At 37.7% G+C, this 16,447-nt stretch overlaps 5 protein-coding genes across 9 annotated transcripts in view; 4 read left to right on the top strand and 1 right to left on the bottom strand.

Annotated features, from left to right (window-relative positions):
* Positions 1–4,858, bottom strand: part of LOC104721406 (SAC3 family protein B-like) — a 9,796-nt gene extending 4,938 nt beyond the window's left edge. For 2 of the 4 annotated variants that reach the window (XM_010439486.2, XM_010439412.2), the window contains exons 1-13: positions 4,603–4,858; positions 4,135–4,215; positions 3,888–3,971; positions 3,636–3,728; positions 3,308–3,403; positions 2,833–2,997; positions 2,397–2,519; positions 1,970–2,182; positions 1,440–1,649; positions 1,104–1,351; positions 836–936; positions 513–728; positions 323–418 (exon numbers count right to left, since the gene is read on the bottom strand). In XM_010439486.2, the coding sequence (XP_010437788.1) occupies positions 323–418; positions 513–728; positions 836–936; positions 1,104–1,351; positions 1,440–1,649; positions 1,970–2,182; positions 2,397–2,519; positions 2,833–2,997; positions 3,308–3,403; positions 3,636–3,728; positions 3,888–3,971; positions 4,135–4,215; positions 4,603–4,703 (1,827 nt within the window). In that variant the 5' untranslated portion in view covers positions 4,704–4,858. Of the gene's footprint in view, positions 1–190; positions 419–512; positions 729–835; positions 937–1,103; positions 1,352–1,439; positions 1,650–1,969; positions 2,183–2,396; positions 2,520–2,832; positions 2,998–3,307; positions 3,404–3,635; positions 3,729–3,887; positions 3,972–4,134; positions 4,216–4,602 lie in introns of all 4 variants that reach the window. The other 2 variants (XM_019244704.1, XM_019244702.1) reach the window with 2 other exon arrangements.
* On the top strand, positions 5,006–7,237 carry LOC104721555 (prolyl 4-hydroxylase 2). Its single transcript, XM_010439602.2, has 7 exons — positions 5,006–5,274; positions 5,399–5,456; positions 5,572–5,676; positions 6,110–6,167; positions 6,302–6,477; positions 6,615–6,684; positions 6,764–7,237. Exons 1-7 carry the CDS (start codon positions 5,138–5,140, stop codon positions 7,060–7,062), a joined length of 903 nt encoding a protein of 300 aa, XP_010437904.1. The 5' UTR covers positions 5,006–5,137; the 3' UTR covers positions 7,063–7,237.
* Positions 8,058–10,137, top strand: LOC104721641. Of its 2 annotated transcripts, none has more exons than XR_757075.2 (6): positions 8,058–8,362; positions 8,507–8,649; positions 8,751–8,934; positions 9,160–9,362; positions 9,582–9,734; positions 9,815–10,137. XR_757075.2 is itself a non-coding variant. In XM_010439707.2 (6 exons), the coding sequence occupies exons 1-3, from the start codon at positions 8,102–8,104 to the stop codon at positions 8,883–8,885; spliced, it is 555 nt and encodes a 184-aa protein (XP_010438009.1). In that variant the 5' UTR covers positions 8,058–8,101; the 3' UTR covers positions 8,886–8,934; positions 9,160–9,362; positions 9,582–9,734; positions 9,815–10,137. The 2 variants fall into 2 exon arrangements, 1 of the variants encoding a protein (XP_010438009.1); XM_010439707.2 differs by having other exon boundaries at positions 8,507–8,665.
* LOC104721757 lies at positions 10,484–12,593 on the top strand. The gene is made up of 6 exons (XM_010439856.2): positions 10,484–10,897; positions 11,013–11,183; positions 11,263–11,455; positions 11,762–11,968; positions 12,073–12,225; positions 12,329–12,593. The coding sequence occupies exons 1-4, from the start codon at positions 10,547–10,549 to the stop codon at positions 11,917–11,919; spliced, it is 873 nt and encodes a 290-aa protein (XP_010438158.1). The 5' UTR covers positions 10,484–10,546; the 3' UTR covers positions 11,920–11,968; positions 12,073–12,225; positions 12,329–12,593.
* LOC104721855 lies at positions 13,180–14,355 on the top strand. The gene is made up of 3 exons (XM_010439963.1): positions 13,180–13,578; positions 13,705–13,856; positions 14,081–14,355. Exons 1-2 carry the CDS (start codon positions 13,285–13,287, stop codon positions 13,834–13,836), a joined length of 426 nt encoding a protein of 141 aa, XP_010438265.1. The 5' UTR covers positions 13,180–13,284; the 3' UTR covers positions 13,837–13,856; positions 14,081–14,355.

The raw sequence follows: 16,447 nt of genomic DNA on the forward strand, positions 1-16,447 counted from the left end.
AAAAAAAAATTCAAGGAACAACCTGGCTACCCTGCGGGCAAAGAGAACTTCCGAAGTTTGCCTTATTTCTGGAGTCATATTGGCAAGATCAAGAGAAAGCTCTGAAGGTTCAACCTAACAACACGAATTTATTGTCGGGTTAAGAACTTAGCCAAAATTCTGACCGCAAATTTTACCCAGAAGGACTTACCTTATATCCAGGATGCTTGTCGAGTTTGAGAAGAGCATAATAGCCACGAAACTCTTTCTCTGTAGGAATAATTATACCTTTCTTCCTGTGATCATCATACATTTGAAACAACTCCACAGATGTCTTGTTCATCTGCTCAATATTCAAGTGGGCATCAAACCCCTCTGAAAAGCCCTCTCCTTTCGTATATTCACATAGCTCATGCATTGCAATGATGTGAAGTCTTATCTGTAGCAAGAAAATCCATAGTAAGAACATACACATCCAAAACAGAATATCGATATAATATGGACTTAATATAAAGATAAAAAGAAAAACAAACCATTTGCTCCAGTAAAGTAATAGCTTCTCGGTTGAAAATATGTTGCATTCTGAGATCCATACGAATAGCTCTCATCCTATCCCATAAGAAATTGTACATGCCTAGAAAGTTTTCATTGTAAGGTCGATCTAGCAAACTCAGCAAATATTCCATTGTACTCTGCAGGATTGGCATTGGTCGTATCAAAACTGCTTCTCGCTCCGCTGTCCTGGTATACTATTCAAAGGCAGATATATAAGTAGTCATCACGATGAATCAGTATTTGTCATCTAAGAAACAATCTGAAGCTTAATTGATATGCAAAGCAGCAAAGGTGAACTTACTTTCTTCACAGCAAGGGATTTGCTCGTCTGGTTCCTATCTCCATCCACACGCTCATAATGGTCCAAGTCGCCCTTCCTTTCCCGCTCCCCCCGTTCCGACTCTGGGAAGATGAAAAAAAAATCCATCATTATTTTTGTTCTACATTCACATCAGTTATGGGCAAGATAAATATTGTTTACAACGCAAACCCTTTTTAATCAGATTATGTGAACCAAAGAATATACACTCAGTCATCGTTAAATAAGCTTGTCTCACGCTTATGCTTACCAGGACACATGTCAGGGCATAAACCAATGATAAGAGAGGGTTGCTCCGAGCTTTCATACTTAGACAAGGAATCTCCCTTCACGGTATCCCTACTTGATTCCAATGAATTGAACGTTTGTTTGTTGTCCAGAGGTTTGGTAGTTTTATTTACAAATGACTTAGTAAGTTGAGTATCAACAGATCGGTCTGCAATAGGCTCCAGTTCACCCTTGAAGCGAGCAAGTCTCTTTGCCCTGGCCTGCTCTTCTCTGTAAAAATCCACACAGTTCAGAAAACTTGAAGAAATGATCCACAAGTTAATATAAAGAGTCAGTACTGTGTGGTTTAACAATTTACCCTTCCGTACAGTCTTGAGAAGGTAAAGAGTTTCGCTGGATATCCTCTTCAGCTGAATATAAAGGTGGAGATCTCGTCCTTTTTGTAGCAGGTGAACTGCTTGTCTTACCCGCGTTATTAAAACTATTTACAGAGTGCCCAGGAAATTGAGAATCTGAACTTCTTGAAAGCATATATGTCTTCGATCCTGACGTAGGAGATGTTGAAATCCTATCACAGAAACAGCATGCGTAACTAAGAAAAAGCTTTTAAGGAACATCTAACCAGATAGAGAAAAACAGATTTGTTGCGAGGGCATTACTTAAAGCTGCAAGTGAAGTAAGCATGACTTTACAGGCTAGTTATAGAAATTTTCCATGAAACCATTACGCGTACACCGATTTACTAACGATAAAGTTTCTTAGGATTGTAACTCTATTCTTAATTTTGATTTCTCCTGCCCTTCATACTTGCATGTAGGACACGAGGTGCTGTCTACCTTGATTATATTCAAAATAATAAGCTTACAAAGTAAGTGTCATGCTTTCTACCTTCGAGAATCATGCTGAGAAAATATGGAGTCGTCTCCCAGAGGTTTATCAGAAGATGATATAGCCGAAGAATTTCTTCTTGTAGCTTCCTGAATTTCAGCTGCTTCATGTGCATAGGGAAATGAAGATTTTGGGGTTTGGTCTTGATTAATCAACCGATTGGGATTGCTCCTTGACCTCATTGGAGTATTCTCCACAGACGACGGAGAGCGCCTACAAAAACATGAGAAAAAAGTTTCAAAAGTCAGTAAAGACAATAGCGTAATAATCAGCACAAAATGCAAAACAAACAGGTATGGTTCAAATTCCTATCCATAAAAACACCACAACTTGTGATATATTTTATGACCTTAAAAAAAAAATTAAATCCAACAACAAAAAGAGGGAGGGATGAAAAAATTATGACACTGACAATAAAAAAGCTTACATCCAAGGTTGGCTAGATGGCGGCTGAAAATCATCTGCCAAGTTGCCATTCTCAAAACCTGATACTGGCGGTTGATTTCTTCGAGAAGATCCCAAATTCTGATCAGGAGGAAAATCTGACCGACTGCAAAAAAAAAAAAAAAATTGAGGATTTTATAGATTGACATTAGTTACATCAAAATTCAAAACCATGATAGTCACTAATCCCCACAGTCATGCGTATACATCTCATTTCCTAGCACCTAGACCACACAACAGACTTTTTATGAAATATAAAAGAGGAAGGTACATGATGCAAAACACATAAGGTGTACAACCCCGGCAAATAGACAAGTACTAAGAAAGCCAATGATATGATAGGGATAAAGAACAGACACAATGATTATTTTAGAAAGTGCCATAGATGGCCTTCATCTAAAGGAAATGACATAAGCGACCTTTTTCTTTTTGAATCTTGTGATCGACCAATCTCAACAGCATCAGTTCCAATTCTGGAAAGAATGTGAGATGTACTAGCTGGAAACGTGGCCTGACTATGTTCACCATGATCTTTCAAGAAATTCCTTGATCCATCGTGCCCCAATTGAGGATTTAAAGTAGGCCTGAGAGGAAAAAAATGCAGCAGGTCAAATTCAGCTAACTCATCAAGAACAATCCAGCAGCTTGCTTGGTAAAGTTTATAAGGTCAATCCGGCGACAATGATCTCTTTGGAGCTTCAAAGTCACTGCCATAGTAAGCCCTTGTGTACTAGGCAGAAAAACTTATAGCATTCCATCACATTCTACTTTCTTCCTACTGCTATAATTTCAATTGCAGAAAACTGAAAGCATATGAGATGTGTGATTAACACAGTTGCCACATATGACACTCTTCTAGTCTTCTTAGTCAAAATATTTCACGTATGCTTTTACCTCTGAACTCCAGGAAATTGGTAAGGTCTCACAGAGGGGCTTGGACGTGGAAAAGCTTCTGAACCCCATGCTATTCCATTGGAAGGTTCCGGGCTCCTAAAACAGATAACATTAAAGGGTTCCTATTAATTTCTCGGCTTAAAAACTTTGTGCAACATTTAGAAGATTCAAGCAGAAAAAAAAACAAAAAAAATCAAAGCGAAAGAAATAGAAATTTTTGTTTATCCCATCACCAGCTATTTCGAATCAGACCTTTCCTAAATATCCTTTACAGGCATATAAGGAATGAATTAAAATAAAAGAGAGCCATAATGACAAGTAAACTCACCTGTGAATTCCACCAGATTGGTAAGGTTGACCTGAGGAGGGTGAGGGATTTTGAAAAGGCAACGGAGATGGTGTTCGATTACTTGGAAGACTACTGCAAGCAAAAACCATAATAATTTAGGCTAGAATCTAAAAGAAGAAGAGTAGAAGGAAAAATAAATTGAATAAGTAACCAACCTAACATCATCATCAGGCACATAGAACTGAAAGAGCAAAGAAATAAAATGAAGCAATACATTTAGGAATGTCTAACCTTTGAACCCCACCTGGTCGGTAAGGTTGTCCTAAAGAGGGTGGAGGGTTTTGAGAAGCCGAAGGAGGCGGTGCTCGAGGACCACTAGAAGCAAAAGTTCCAATACACAGGTTACAAATGTAAAGGAGATAGAATAATCAGCAAACCTGAGAAAAAAAAAAGTCTACAAAGAAGTAGCACAACAGCTCGCCCTAAGGAGGCTCACAAACAACCAAACATTCCCTCATTAGAGCTTGGTTTATCTAACCTTTGAATTCCACCAGGTCCAAAAGATTGTCCTGCAAAGGCTGAATGGTTTTGAGACGTCGGTGGTTGAATTGAAGAATCACTACAAGCAAATCCCCAATTCACAGTGTTAGAATTCAAGAGAAATTTAAAAAAAAAGAGAGTAAAACCTGAGAAACAAAAGGCAAAATGAAGTAACTCTCAGCTCCTCCTCCCTCCTAAGGAAGGTCAGGAAAATCTTACAAATTACATTCACAATAAAATAAGCAACTGAGCTTCAAAACCCGAAGTGATACAGGACACAATTTAACAACACTTGTCACATTCGCTTGATCCTAAACACTTCAATACAACGATAGATGTAAATTTGACAGCTCGAAAAATCATGAGCATAATATTAGATCCATAGCGTAAGATCAATCTCAAAAAACTGGAATAAAAGTCCGATTGTAGCATATAGAAACATCCATAGAGAAATCGAAAAGCACACCTAGTGGTAAGAGTAGGAGCAGAAGCACCGAACGACATAAACGGCGATGGCTTAGAGCTCACCGACGGCCCTAAGTCCTTCCCGAAAGGCCTAAACGCCATTCTCTCTATAATCTCCTTTTGCTAGATTATTACCGCTGCTTATCTTCTTCTTCTCCTTCTCCTTCAACCTTCGTTCAATAACGTCGCCGGCTAAAGTCGAAACCGGAGAAAAAAAAAAAATCGAATTTTCTGTTCTGCACTCACGCCTCTCCTCCGTCCGGCGAGGATTATTTTACGTTTTGAACCAACGACGTCGTTTTGATATTTGGGCCTTAATATATAAAACTGGGCTTTTATGGGCTTTATCATTGGATTAGAAATAATTGTTATGATTCCGAAGAACGTGCGCATGTTGTCGCCATCTCCCTTAGCCATCTATTAGGTAGAACATCAACTTTTCATGACCGTTGACATTTTTTTTTTCCCTCTTTCAATTTTCCCTGAGGACTAGTTTTCTCGATCTCGATCATCTGGATTCAATCGATTGATTACTAATGTCAATGTCTCGTCTCGGATTGTTGTTGTTCGTTGCTATCTTTCTCGTTTTGCTTCAATCTTCCACTTCTCTGATTAGTTCTCCAAGTTCTATCATCAACCCTTCTAAAGTCAAACAGGTTTCTTCGAAGCCCAGGTTTGATTTTTCTCCCTCTTTTCTCTATTAATGAGACATGTAGCAAAACCCTCAAGTAAATTTGGGAACTTTGAACTTTTCAAACTGTTGAATTGTTAAAATATTTGGTGTGTTGTTTCTTCAGGGCGTTTGTGTATGAAGGTTTTTTGACGGACTTGGAATGTGATCATCTAATCTCTCTTGTGAGTTCGAGAATTTTGTAATTGGGTCTGAGCTCAATTTGAAAACTTTTTTTTCTTTTAAAATGTGCTAATTTGAGTATATGATTTTGGGTTTTTTTTTTTTTTGGGGGAAAAGGCGAAAGAGAATCTGCAGAGATCTGCGGTTGCTGATAACGATAATGGCGAGAGTCAAGTCAGTGACGTTCGTACCAGCTCCGGCACGTTTATCTCCAAAGGAAAGGTGCAATTTTTATTTTGATTATCGCTTCCATTCCTTACTTTGCTCGGTCTCACAATCAATTGGATACAACAGATCTCATTGAATTTCTTATAGATTGGCGTTGATCTTGTTTCTGATTTATGACATTTGAATTTAAGAACTCTGAATCTCTGGTGTTGTCTCTGATACTCAAGGATCAATTAAGTCAAATCCCTCAAGATCTGATGGAACTAGAAATTTAGAACCCCTTATCGAACCTAAGTTTGTGATTGCCCGTTTAGTACTACTAAAGAGGTTTCAGGGATAGCTAGACACAAAATTACTACTATGCATATACGATGATCAATCATGGGTGATGAATCATGAATGGTACTTAGTTATTACAAGGAACAGATGAGTCAAATCATTGTAATGGTTACAATCTTTATGTGAAGCTTCTTTGTTGAATCCACAGGATCCTATCGTTTCTGGTATTGAGGACAAGCTCTCAACATGGACATTCCTCCCAAAAGGTAACTTAAAACAAGCAGAATGGTTTTGATAGCGATCTCTCTGTTTCAAAAGATCAAGTGACAAAGAACCTTAACTCTTTTTAAGAGGAAGGTAGTCTTTATTGTTTCTAAGTTATTCACTTTTGTGGTAACAGATAATGGGGAAGACCTTCAAGTATTGAGATATGAGCACGGTCAGAAATATGACGCTCACTTTGATTACTTTCACGACAAAGTCAATATCGCCCGTGGTGGACACCGCATAGCAACTGTTCTCTTGTATCTATCCAATGTCACAAAGGGTGGAGAAACTGTTTTCCCCGATGCACAGGTTTGTTTTTGTTCTGACAAAACCATCAGTTTCAACTTACATTTTCCACAATGCCTACTCTGTATGTATTGGTTCTATACCTACATGGGACAAACAGGTCTTTAATTCCTATCTTTCTCATGAATATTTCTGTGCAGGAATTTTCTCGCCGCTCCCTTTCTGAGAACAAAGACGATCTCTCTGATTGTGCAAAGAAAGGAATCGCTGGTGAGCTATGAAAAGAAAGAATCATAAGTTGTTTAGTGAACGATTATGTTTTTAAATTTCTTTTGGTAATGTTGTTTAGTGAAACCAAAGAAAGGGAATGCGCTGTTGTTCTTCAACCTCCAACAAGACGCAATCCCAGACCCCTTTAGCCTTCACGGAGGTTGTCCAGTGATAGAAGGCGAGAAATGGTCGGCTACAAAGTGGATCCACGTGGACTCATTCGATAAGATTGTGAGTCATGACGACGGTAAATGTACAGACGTAAACGAGAGCTGTGAGAGATGGGCAGTGCTTGGAGAATGCGCAAAGAACCCAGAGTATATGGTTGGAACCCCTGAGCTCCCTGGGAATTGCAGACGTAGCTGTAAAGCTTGTTAAAAAACAGGAGTTGACTATATTATCTTTTTTTCTCTGTTTTTTTTTTTTCTTTTTCTTGATCGAGCTTCGTTTTTTTTTTCCATTTCTTGTTTCTGAACCTGAACTGTTTGTTAAATGTATCACTGAATTCGTCGTAATTTTTTATATTTCACGTTGAAAGAGAAAATATACAGAACTTGATACAGTTGAGGGATGGCACAATCGTAATAAGTGATGGTATTATATGGTTTTCTAGGGATATATTTTTTTGACACACTGCTTTAAAATCCAAAAAAAAAAAAAAAAAACTCGACGATTCAGGTTAGGGAGAGATCTCATTCTAGGGTTTGATTACTCAAATAAAAATGGATCCCAAATTGAGCAAGGCGGATGATGATGATGATAATTCGATGATGGAGATCTCTGAGGAGAAGAATCAATCTAAGAAGTGCAAGGCAGATGATTCTTCCCCGCTGGATTCTTCTTTCGATGTTGGCGAACTATTAACACATGATTCTTCAAGGCAGATAACTTGGGTTTCTGATCGCTTTAGTAACACTAACACATGTGATGTTCATTTTTGCATGAAAGCTGTTTCATGCCATATGCAACTTAACCTAATTGGTCTCAATTCTCAAAGTCTTCAATTTTTATAATTTGTTGTTTTTTTGAGAGTGTGCGCGAGCGATTGACCCCTCCATATTCACATTCTCTCGTGGTTACGTTTGGTTTCTTTTGAATATCTGATCAATTTCAGCTTAATGTTGTTACTAAGCTTGTGAGTGTTTGTGATGATCAACTAGCTAATTAATAATTAGGTCCGCAAGGCGGGTAGAGCGAGATAAATAAACCGTGGTTTAGGGAAATTAAACAAAATCAAAGTTAGGGTAATTAATTAATTAGTAGTAGTAATACGTACGTGCATTAATTACTATATTCAATCCAATTCGATCGGGTCATAAATATATAATTTATTGAAAAACTCAAAAATAGAATTAAGAAAAGGTTCTCTTGATCAAGTAGGGTTTACTCAAATCTATCAGCGCGAAAGAAAAATTCGATGACGAAGCCTATGGAGCTCTGTGAGGAGATTCAATCTACGGCTCCTCTGAGGAAGCGCAAGGCCGCCGAGGATTCTTCCGACGAAGAACAAGGCGGTGATGGGGAGGAGAGCGACGTGTCTAGCCGCGAGGAGGGCCAAGAATGGGATGTGGATAGTTTCGACGATGGATTCGATTACAGACCCAAAAGGAACCTTGACCCCAACGATGAGATAGGTCAAAAGATGCATCGATATAGATCTCAGATGTACCGTAGCAAGGTATATTTGGTTTGCTTATTCAACTTACACTAATTTTGATTTAGGCTTCTTGGTGAATTTAATCATCAGCTCCGATTTGCTAAATTCTGTTTTGGTCCTTCACTCCTTTAGTAGTTACAAAATTTGATTGTTGGTATTGTTCAGGGTTTCGAAGTGGATCGAGAAAACTACCCTGGGAGCGTGATCTACCGACAACTATATCCAATTTATCTTGATGAACCATTTAGGAATACTGGGCTTACAGGCAGGGCGTTCATGCAGAACATGGTGGATTTGGCTCTGGAAAGGTACAACAGTGTCAAGGTTGGTTAGAATCATGCATCTTCTTAGACTTTGTTTGATTCACATTTGCCTAAAACTGATCGAATTATGTATTCTTTTCTAGTAGGGATCTACTGTGACTTGTGAATATATTGTGAGGGCTATAGTTTCCCTGGCGTCCGGAGTCAAATCTTTCATGGCTAGAGAGTCTCCGGATGGAGATCTGGTCGAGTATCAAGCTAAGACTGAGAAGAGGGTTTGACAAAGGAAACCTCATGTCATATTTTGCAGGCAAGCCCCAAAACCCAAAGGTATTCTGTTTTCTGTAAAGCCTCCTAGCCTTATGTCTAGATCTTGGTGTAATGTGATGTTAGCCTTAAGGCATCGTTTCGTCTTTTATGCTTATGTAAAGTTTGTGTTTAAGTTGTATATATAGTTTACAACGTGTGCTAAACTTGCATCAGACTCGTTCATCTCTTTCATTCTCTAAATATTTGTAGTTATAACTGTTATATTTTTTTCCCTGGTTTTTGAAGATCCCACGGATGATGATTTTGTCTACACGGATACTTCAAGTGATGATGTGGATAGTGACGCATCCAGCCGTGATAGTGGCCAAGAATGGGATGTGGATAGTTTAGACGACCAACCCGAATACAAACTCCCAAAGGTGAATATTCCTTCCGATGATGAAGTTGAAAAAATGCGCCTATATAGACCTCAGATGAGAAAGAGCAAGGTATTTTCCATATGCTACTTAACATTACTTAGTTTTAAATTTAGATCTCTTTGACTGGTTTAATTTCATGAATCAAATCAATCAGTGTGAATGATAGAATAACTTTGAAATCAGATATGTGGTGACTCTTAAGTGTAAGAAGTAGCTAGCAAATTTGTTAAATTAGATGTTGAAACGTGTTCCTTTTAAAAGTTTCAATGTTATGATTGTGCTAATCAGGGTTTCTACGTGGATGGAGAATGCTACTCTGGGAGAATGCTTTATTTCTCTCCTGTTGATCTTGATAAGAACATCGTGCCTTATGAGGTTACAGGCCGTGAATACATGCAAAACATGGTAGATTTGGCTCTGGAAAGTTACAACAGTATCAAGGTTGGTTAATTAATACAATTATCATCTTTGACTTTATGTGATACAACTTGCTAATATATATTTTGATTTTGGTTGCATAGGGATCAACTGTGACATGTGAATATATTGTGAGGGCTAATATGACTAAAGTGGGCGGGATGAAATCATATATTACTTTCATGGCTAGAGAGGTTCCGGGTGGAGATCTTGTGGAGTATCAAGCTAAGACAGAGAGGAGGGTTACTCAAAGGAAAGCTCATGCCATCTTTTGCAGGCCAAGTCCAAAATCAAATGGTGTACTATAATGGGATAAAATTGATAAATTTGCTACTATAGTCGGAATGGTGTGACTGCTGTTATTATTAGTCCAGTAAAAAATGTTTTAGATAAATGCTAGTATCGTTGTATTACAATTGCGATACAAAATCACCGGTTCTTTATACACATGAACTTGTTGATCTCGATTCTCGACAATTAATTTCATCGGTCTGATCTGACTGAACCAAGGGATATATATGATGACAGGCTTGAAAGAACACGTTAAATAGAGTAGACCAAGGGTCTATCAAGCCTATTATACAATGGCAGTCTCTCATGAGAGTCCCCTAAATTCTGACATTTTTAATTAGCACATTCTAGTTCGTTCACACGCCCAAGTTGTCTAAGGAAAATATCTGATGGTAAAACGGTAATAAGTCAGCAACTAAATGGTTTTATGGGAATTATTTAAATTATTATTACAACGATCCCAAACATGTCAGATTCTGGTTAGCTGAAGCTGTGAATTGGTTCTTGTACATGATCGATCGATCGATCTAGGGTTTACTGAAACAATGGATCCTCAATCAATCAGCGTGGATGAAAATTGGAAGGCGAATCCGATGGAGCTCTCTGAGGAGATTCGATCTACCGGTTCGAGGAAGCGCAAGGCGGAGGATGATGGTGGCTCACAGCAGTCCCCGCTGGACGATTTCGATGATGATGATGACATGGTGGAGTACGACGAAGAAAAAGGTGGTGGTGGTGGGGAGGAGAGCGATGTGTCTAGCCGTGAGGAGGGCCAAGAATGGGACGTGGATAGTTTCGACGATGGATTCGATTACAGACCCAAAAGGAACCTTGATCCAAACGATGAGTTAGGTCAAAAAATGCATCGATATAGATATCAGATGTACCGGAGCAAGGTATTTGGATGAAAAAAAAAAGTTAATTTATTAGTTATTATAAAAATCTGGATGAAAAAATAGGTCCTTTTTGGATAGTTACAATGTTGTCTTCTTCTTCTTTAATCTTTATCAGGGTTTCGATGTGGATGGAGCAAACTACCCTGGGAATATTTTCTACCGACCACTCGTTCCCATTGATCTTGATAAACCATTTACATATTTGGGCTGTCAGTGTCAGCATACTGGCCGGGCGTTCATGCAGACCATGGTAGATTTGGCTCTGGAAAGATACAACACTGTCAAGGTTGGTTAGAATAGTACACTCATGCATTGATTCACCATTCCTAAAACTGATCGAAATTAAGTATATTCTTTTCTGGCAGGGATCTACTGTGACTTGTGAGTATATTGTGAGAGTTGTAGTTTCTGAAGTGTCCGGACTCAAATCGTACATTAATTTCATGGCTAGAGTGATTCCGGGTGGAGATCTTGTGGAGTATCAAGCTAAGACAGAGAAGAGGATATATCAAAGGAAAGCTCATGTCATATTTTGCAGGCCAGCTCCCAAACCCAAAGGTACTCTCTCCATTTTCTCTAAAGCCTAGCCTTATGCCATGTCATGTCGTCTTATGCTTATATAAAGTTTGTGTTGGATATATATAGTTTAGAACCCACACGCAAGTTTCTTCGAAAGTTTTGTGCTAGACTTGCATCATACCTGTTTTTGAATAATTAATGACAGTTACTAGATTAGAACTATATCTTACACAACAGATTGAACATGCAGACCCATGTAGAACTATTTACGAGTCTCCCCCTTCTTTATGTTTCTTCTCTCTGCTCATTGATGTCCAGTTATATTTTTTTTTCTGATTTGTGAAGATCCCACGGATGATGATTTTGTCTACACGGATACTTCATCAAGTGATGATGTGGATAGTGACGCGTCCAGCCGTGGAAGTGGCCAAGAGTGGGACGTGGATAGTTTAGACGACCAACCTGATTACAAACTCCCAAGGGTGCGTATTTTCTTCGGATGATGAAGTTGAGAAAATGCGCCTATATAGACCTCTGATGAGAAAGAGCAAGGTATTTTGTATATGGTACTTGACATTTTATTAGTGTAGATTTCTTTGATTGATATCATTTCATGTGTTCTTTCTAAAGTTTTGTAAATATGTGATTGTGCTCAGGGTTTCTACGTGGATGGAGAATGCTACTCTGGGAGAATGCGCTACTTCTCTCCCGTTGATCTTAATGAAGGCGTAACGCCTTATGGGATTACTGGCCGTGAGTACATGCAAAACATGGTGGATTTGGCTCTGGAAAGATACAACGAAATCAAGGTTGGTTAATTAATTACCTTTATCATCTTAATTAAAAGACTTCATGTGATACAACTTGCCAATATTTGACCGACGATTTATTTATTTATTTTCGGATGCGTAGGGATCCAGTGTGACATGTGAATTTGTTGTAAGGGCTAATCTGACTAAAGTGGGTGGATATAAGTCATACATTACTTTCATGGCTAGAGAGGTTCCGGGTGAAGATCTTGTGGAGTATCAAGCTAAGACAGAGAAGAAGTTTTCGCAAAGGAAAGCTCATGCCATCTTTTGCAGGCGAAGTCCAAAATCAAATGGTGTACTAAAATGGGATAAATCATAAATTTGCTACTATAGTCGGTCCATCAGAATCGAGAAATGGTGTGAATGCTTCCAGTAAAAAAATGATATAAATGATATTGTCTTACGATTGCAATACAAAATCACCGGTCCTTTACACATAAACCTGTTGATCTCGACAATTCCCTTAATTTAATGGGTCTGATGTGACTGAACCAAGGGGGTGATGACAGGCTTGAAAGCACACGTTAACATTAGAGTAGGCCAAGGGTCTACCAAACCTATATAACATAAACCAGAATCCCCTAAATTCTGACAATTTTTGATAAATAAAAAAGTGACCCAAAAATTTATACTATACTTTAATATAGAAATTATAAAATAGTTAATGTTTTTAAATGGAAAAATCCCATTAAAAATATGTAAAGCACATTTATTCGTTTTACACACGGGATTTTAGAGTTACTTTTTTTTTTTCTAATTCCCAAGTAGAGTTTTTACTTTTTTTTTTAGTCTCGTTAAAAGTGGCGTCTAGTTCGTTCACACACCCAAGTTGTATAAGGAAAATATCTGATGGCAAAACGGTAAAAAGTGATGTAACTAAATGGTTTTGTGGGGATTTTACTTTATATCACCCCGAATTATTTAATTTTTTTATTACAAGGATCCCAAACATGTCACACTCTGGTTAGCTGAAGCTGTGAAATTGTTCTAGGGTTTACTGAAACAACGGATCCTCCTCAATCAATCAGCACCGAAGAAAACTGGAAGGCGAATCCGATGGAGCTCTCTGAGGAGATTCGATCTACCGGTTCGAAGAAGCGCAAGGCGGAGGATGATGGTGGCTCACCGCAGTCCCCGCTGGATGATGATGATGACATGATGGAGTACGACGAAGAAGAAGGTGGTGGTGATGGGGAGGCTAGCGACGTGTCTAGCCGAGAGGAGGGCCAAGAATGGGACGTCGATAGCTTCGACGATGGATTCGATTACAGACCCAAAAGGAATCTGGATCCCAACGATGAGTTAGGTCAAAAGATGCATCGTTATAGATCGCAGATGTACCGCAGCAAGGTATTATTTCAACTTTTGATTATATTTCATCAATTTAATTATGCAAGGTTTGATTTATTTGTTTTTTAATATCTGGATGAAAAATTGGTCCTTTGATAGTAACAATGAGTTGTAATTGTTCATCAGGGTTTCGAGGTGGATAGAGAAAACGACCCTGGGAATGTGGCGTACCGGCCACTCGGTCCAATTTATCTTGATAAACCATTTAGGAATACTAAGGCCGTGAGTTCATGCAGAACATGGTGGATTTGTCTCTAGAAAGATACAACAGAATCAAGGTTAGTTTATTAATTTAGTACCACTCATGAGTCATGACTTTGTTTGATTCACATTTGCCTAATTAAAACTGATCGAATTAAGTATTCTTTCTTTTCTGGTAGGGATCTACTGTGTCTTGTGAATATATTGTGAGGGCCATAGTCGCCCTGGTTTAGATTTCTTTGATTGATTTCATTTCATGTGTTCTTTCTAAAGTTTCAAAATTTATGATTATGCTCATCAGGGTTTCTACGTGGATGGAGAATGCTACTCTGGGATAATGCTCTATTTCTCTCCTGTTGATCTTGATAAGATTGATGTTGCTACCGAGGTTATGAGTTTATGATGAACAAGGAAACTGATCGTGGAGAGGAGAAACCTATGTATTATTAAATTTGTCTTACATTTTTAATGTATTAAATTATGAATTTGTCTTGAACGGTGAAACCCAGTTTAGGGTAAGAGTGGGATAAATTTGCTACTTTAATCGGATTTGAAGGGAAACTGATGTTTATGAAAATGGCGTAAATACTATTATTTTTCCAGTAGAACATAACTGAAAATAGTATAAATTGCACAATTCCGAAGTTTAAGCACGCAGTGGCAAACTTGTGATTAGTGGACCAAGGCCATGAGTAAACGAAACCTGTGATAATAAGATTACAAGTGGTAATAGCATATTAGGTTTTAAGTATCTTCCGAGGCAAAATAAGAGAAATCGATCGACCTAGAGGTGGAGCTAATAGCTTCAGTGTCCTGCCAAAAGTATACGGTTTGATTTTGAATAAACTTAACCTAAAATCAAATCCATGCATATTCATTAAACTTAACCTAAATCCAAATCCATATATTCATTTGGTGACGACGTTGTTTGCATTTTGTCTCCTCCTGATGAAAATCTTTCAACCTGCATGCATCATTGACAAATATTGAAAGTTTATTCTTTGTGTAGATCAAATTTACAGTGCACAAAGACTAAACAAACTTGTATGATGTTCCAAAACAAAGTTAGAGAGTTTGCATACCTATACTACCGGATAAAACACTAAACATCTCATATCGTCTTCAATGGCAATCCTACCATAGCCGTTGACACCCCATGTTTTGTCCCAAGAATTCTGAACTATTAGGAAATGACGTCCATGGCCGGTGATCATCAACACATGCCTTTGTACCTTACCATTGGTGTCGGGTTGTACTTAGAGCTATCAAATGGTCCGTCCATAGACCATTTGGGCGAGTCCATCTGGACATACTTTTGCATGGGCTAAAGTTGGACAGTCCCAAATGGACAATGGTCCACGAAGTGTCCATGTCCATTAAGACCATTTCCAAATGGTCATGACCATGGACAGCCCATTTTTTTTTCTATTGTCATTCACTTATAAAATCTGAATTTTATTTTTGTTATTTTTTTTTGCTATTCACTTATAAAATCTGAGTTTTATTTTTGTTATTTTCTTTTATAAAATCTGAATTTATTTTTGTTGTTATTCACTTATAAAATCTGAGTATTATTTTTGTTATTTTCTTTTATAAAATCTGAATTTTATTTTGTTGTTTCTTTTATAAAATCTAATTTTTTTTTGTTATTTCTCTTCTAACATTATGAGTTTGGTGGAAAATTACGTAATTACAGTTTCTCCTCAAAACCAAAATTAGAGAATCCACATTTTTTGCCAAAACCGTAAAATTACGTTTTCCGGCCAAAATCGTAAAACTGTGTTTTCCCGCCAAAACCGTAAAATTACGTTTTCCCGCCAAAATCGTAAAATTGTGTTTTCCAGCCAAAATCGTAAAATTGTGTTTTCTCGCCAAAATCGTAAAATTGTGTTTTCCCACCAAAACCGTAAAATTAGGTTTTTCCGCCAAAACCGTAAAACTGTGTCTTCCCGCCAAAACCGTAAAATTATGTTTTCCCGCCAAAACCGTAAAACTGTGTCTTCCCGCCAAAACCATAAAACTGTGTTTTCCCGCTAAAATCGTAAAATCACTTTTCCGCAAATACAATAATTTATCTGTTTTATGAAAAAAAAATTATAAATGTATTTTATGAAAATAAAAATTTATAAATGTAAAATATAATAATTTAAAATTATTAAGTTGTAAATAGAATTTCTCATTTTCGTAAGTGGGCAATCCATTGTCCATTTGGTTAAACCCATATGGTCAATAGACAAAAATGGTCAAATGTCCAAATAGACCATTTATTTTTTGGTGTGACGCCCATATGTATATGGACATGGGCGGCCCGCCCAATTGACAGCCATTGTTGTACTCGCCTAACTTTATAAATTCCCTAAATCAAAGAGAGAGTTTCGTGATGACAAATATTTTAGTTTTTCTAAAAACTTTTCAAGTTTAAACATTTTTTTCTGATCGAGATCACCTTGCGAAGTGCGTCAAACTCAGCATCTATAACAATAATGATTCCAACGGGAGAACGGTTTAGCTTTGTTGCAATAAAAGCCATATCGGCGTTCTCCTCTGATTCAAATCCCCAACATATTTTTTGCGCTAATTCATCATTTTGCTGCAAAATGATATTAGAGAAAGAAAAAAAAAAAACATCAAATCAAACAAAAGGTATATATATATATATATATATATA

Source organism: Camelina sativa, chromosome 1 (assembly GCF_000633955.1).
Source record: "Camelina sativa cultivar DH55 chromosome 1, Cs, whole genome shotgun sequence".
Taxonomy (NCBI): Eukaryota; Viridiplantae; Streptophyta; class Magnoliopsida; order Brassicales; family Brassicaceae; genus Camelina; species Camelina sativa.

What these genes read in the sequence shown, in the direction of transcription:
- LOC104721757 (XM_010439856.2), top strand. Translation starts at nt 10,547, where the DNA reads ATGGATCCTCAATCAATCAGCGTGGATGAAAATTGGAAGGCGAATCCG. An exon ending in ATCAGATGTACCGGAGCAAG is followed by an intron (nt 10,898 to 11,012) that starts GTATTTGGATGA and finishes AATCTTTATCAG; the next exon opens with GGTTTCGATGTGGATGGAGC. An exon ending in GCCAGCTCCCAAACCCAAAG is followed by an intron (nt 11,456 to 11,761) that starts GTACTCTCTCCA and finishes TGATTTGTGAAG; the next exon opens with ATCCCACGGATGATGATTTT.
- LOC104721855 (XM_010439963.1), top strand. Translation starts at nt 13,285, where the DNA reads ATGGAGCTCTCTGAGGAGATTCGATCTACCGGTTCGAAGAAGCGCAAG. An exon ending in CGCAGATGTACCGCAGCAAG is followed by an intron (nt 13,579 to 13,704) that starts GTATTATTTCAA and finishes ATTGTTCATCAG; the next exon opens with GGTTTCGAGGTGGATAGAGA.
- LOC104721641 (XM_010439707.2), top strand. Translation starts at nt 8,102, where the DNA reads ATGACGAAGCCTATGGAGCTCTGTGAGGAGATTCAATCTACGGCTCCT. An exon ending in CTCAGATGTACCGTAGCAAG is followed by an intron (nt 8,363 to 8,506) that starts GTATATTTGGTT and finishes GGTATTGTTCAG; the next exon opens with GGTTTCGAAGTGGATCGAGA. An exon ending in AAAGGTACAACAGTGTCAAG is followed by an intron (nt 8,666 to 8,750) that starts GTTGGTTAGAAT and finishes CTTTTCTAGTAG; the next exon opens with GGATCTACTGTGACTTGTGA.
- LOC104721555 (XM_010439602.2), top strand. Translation starts at nt 5,138, where the DNA reads ATGTCAATGTCTCGTCTCGGATTGTTGTTGTTCGTTGCTATCTTTCTC. An exon ending in CGTTTATCTCCAAAGGAAAG is followed by an intron (nt 5,677 to 6,109) that starts GTGCAATTTTTA and finishes TTGAATCCACAG; the next exon opens with GATCCTATCGTTTCTGGTAT. An exon ending in CTGTTTTCCCCGATGCACAG is followed by an intron (nt 6,478 to 6,614) that starts GTTTGTTTTTGT and finishes ATTTCTGTGCAG; the next exon opens with GAATTTTCTCGCCGCTCCCT.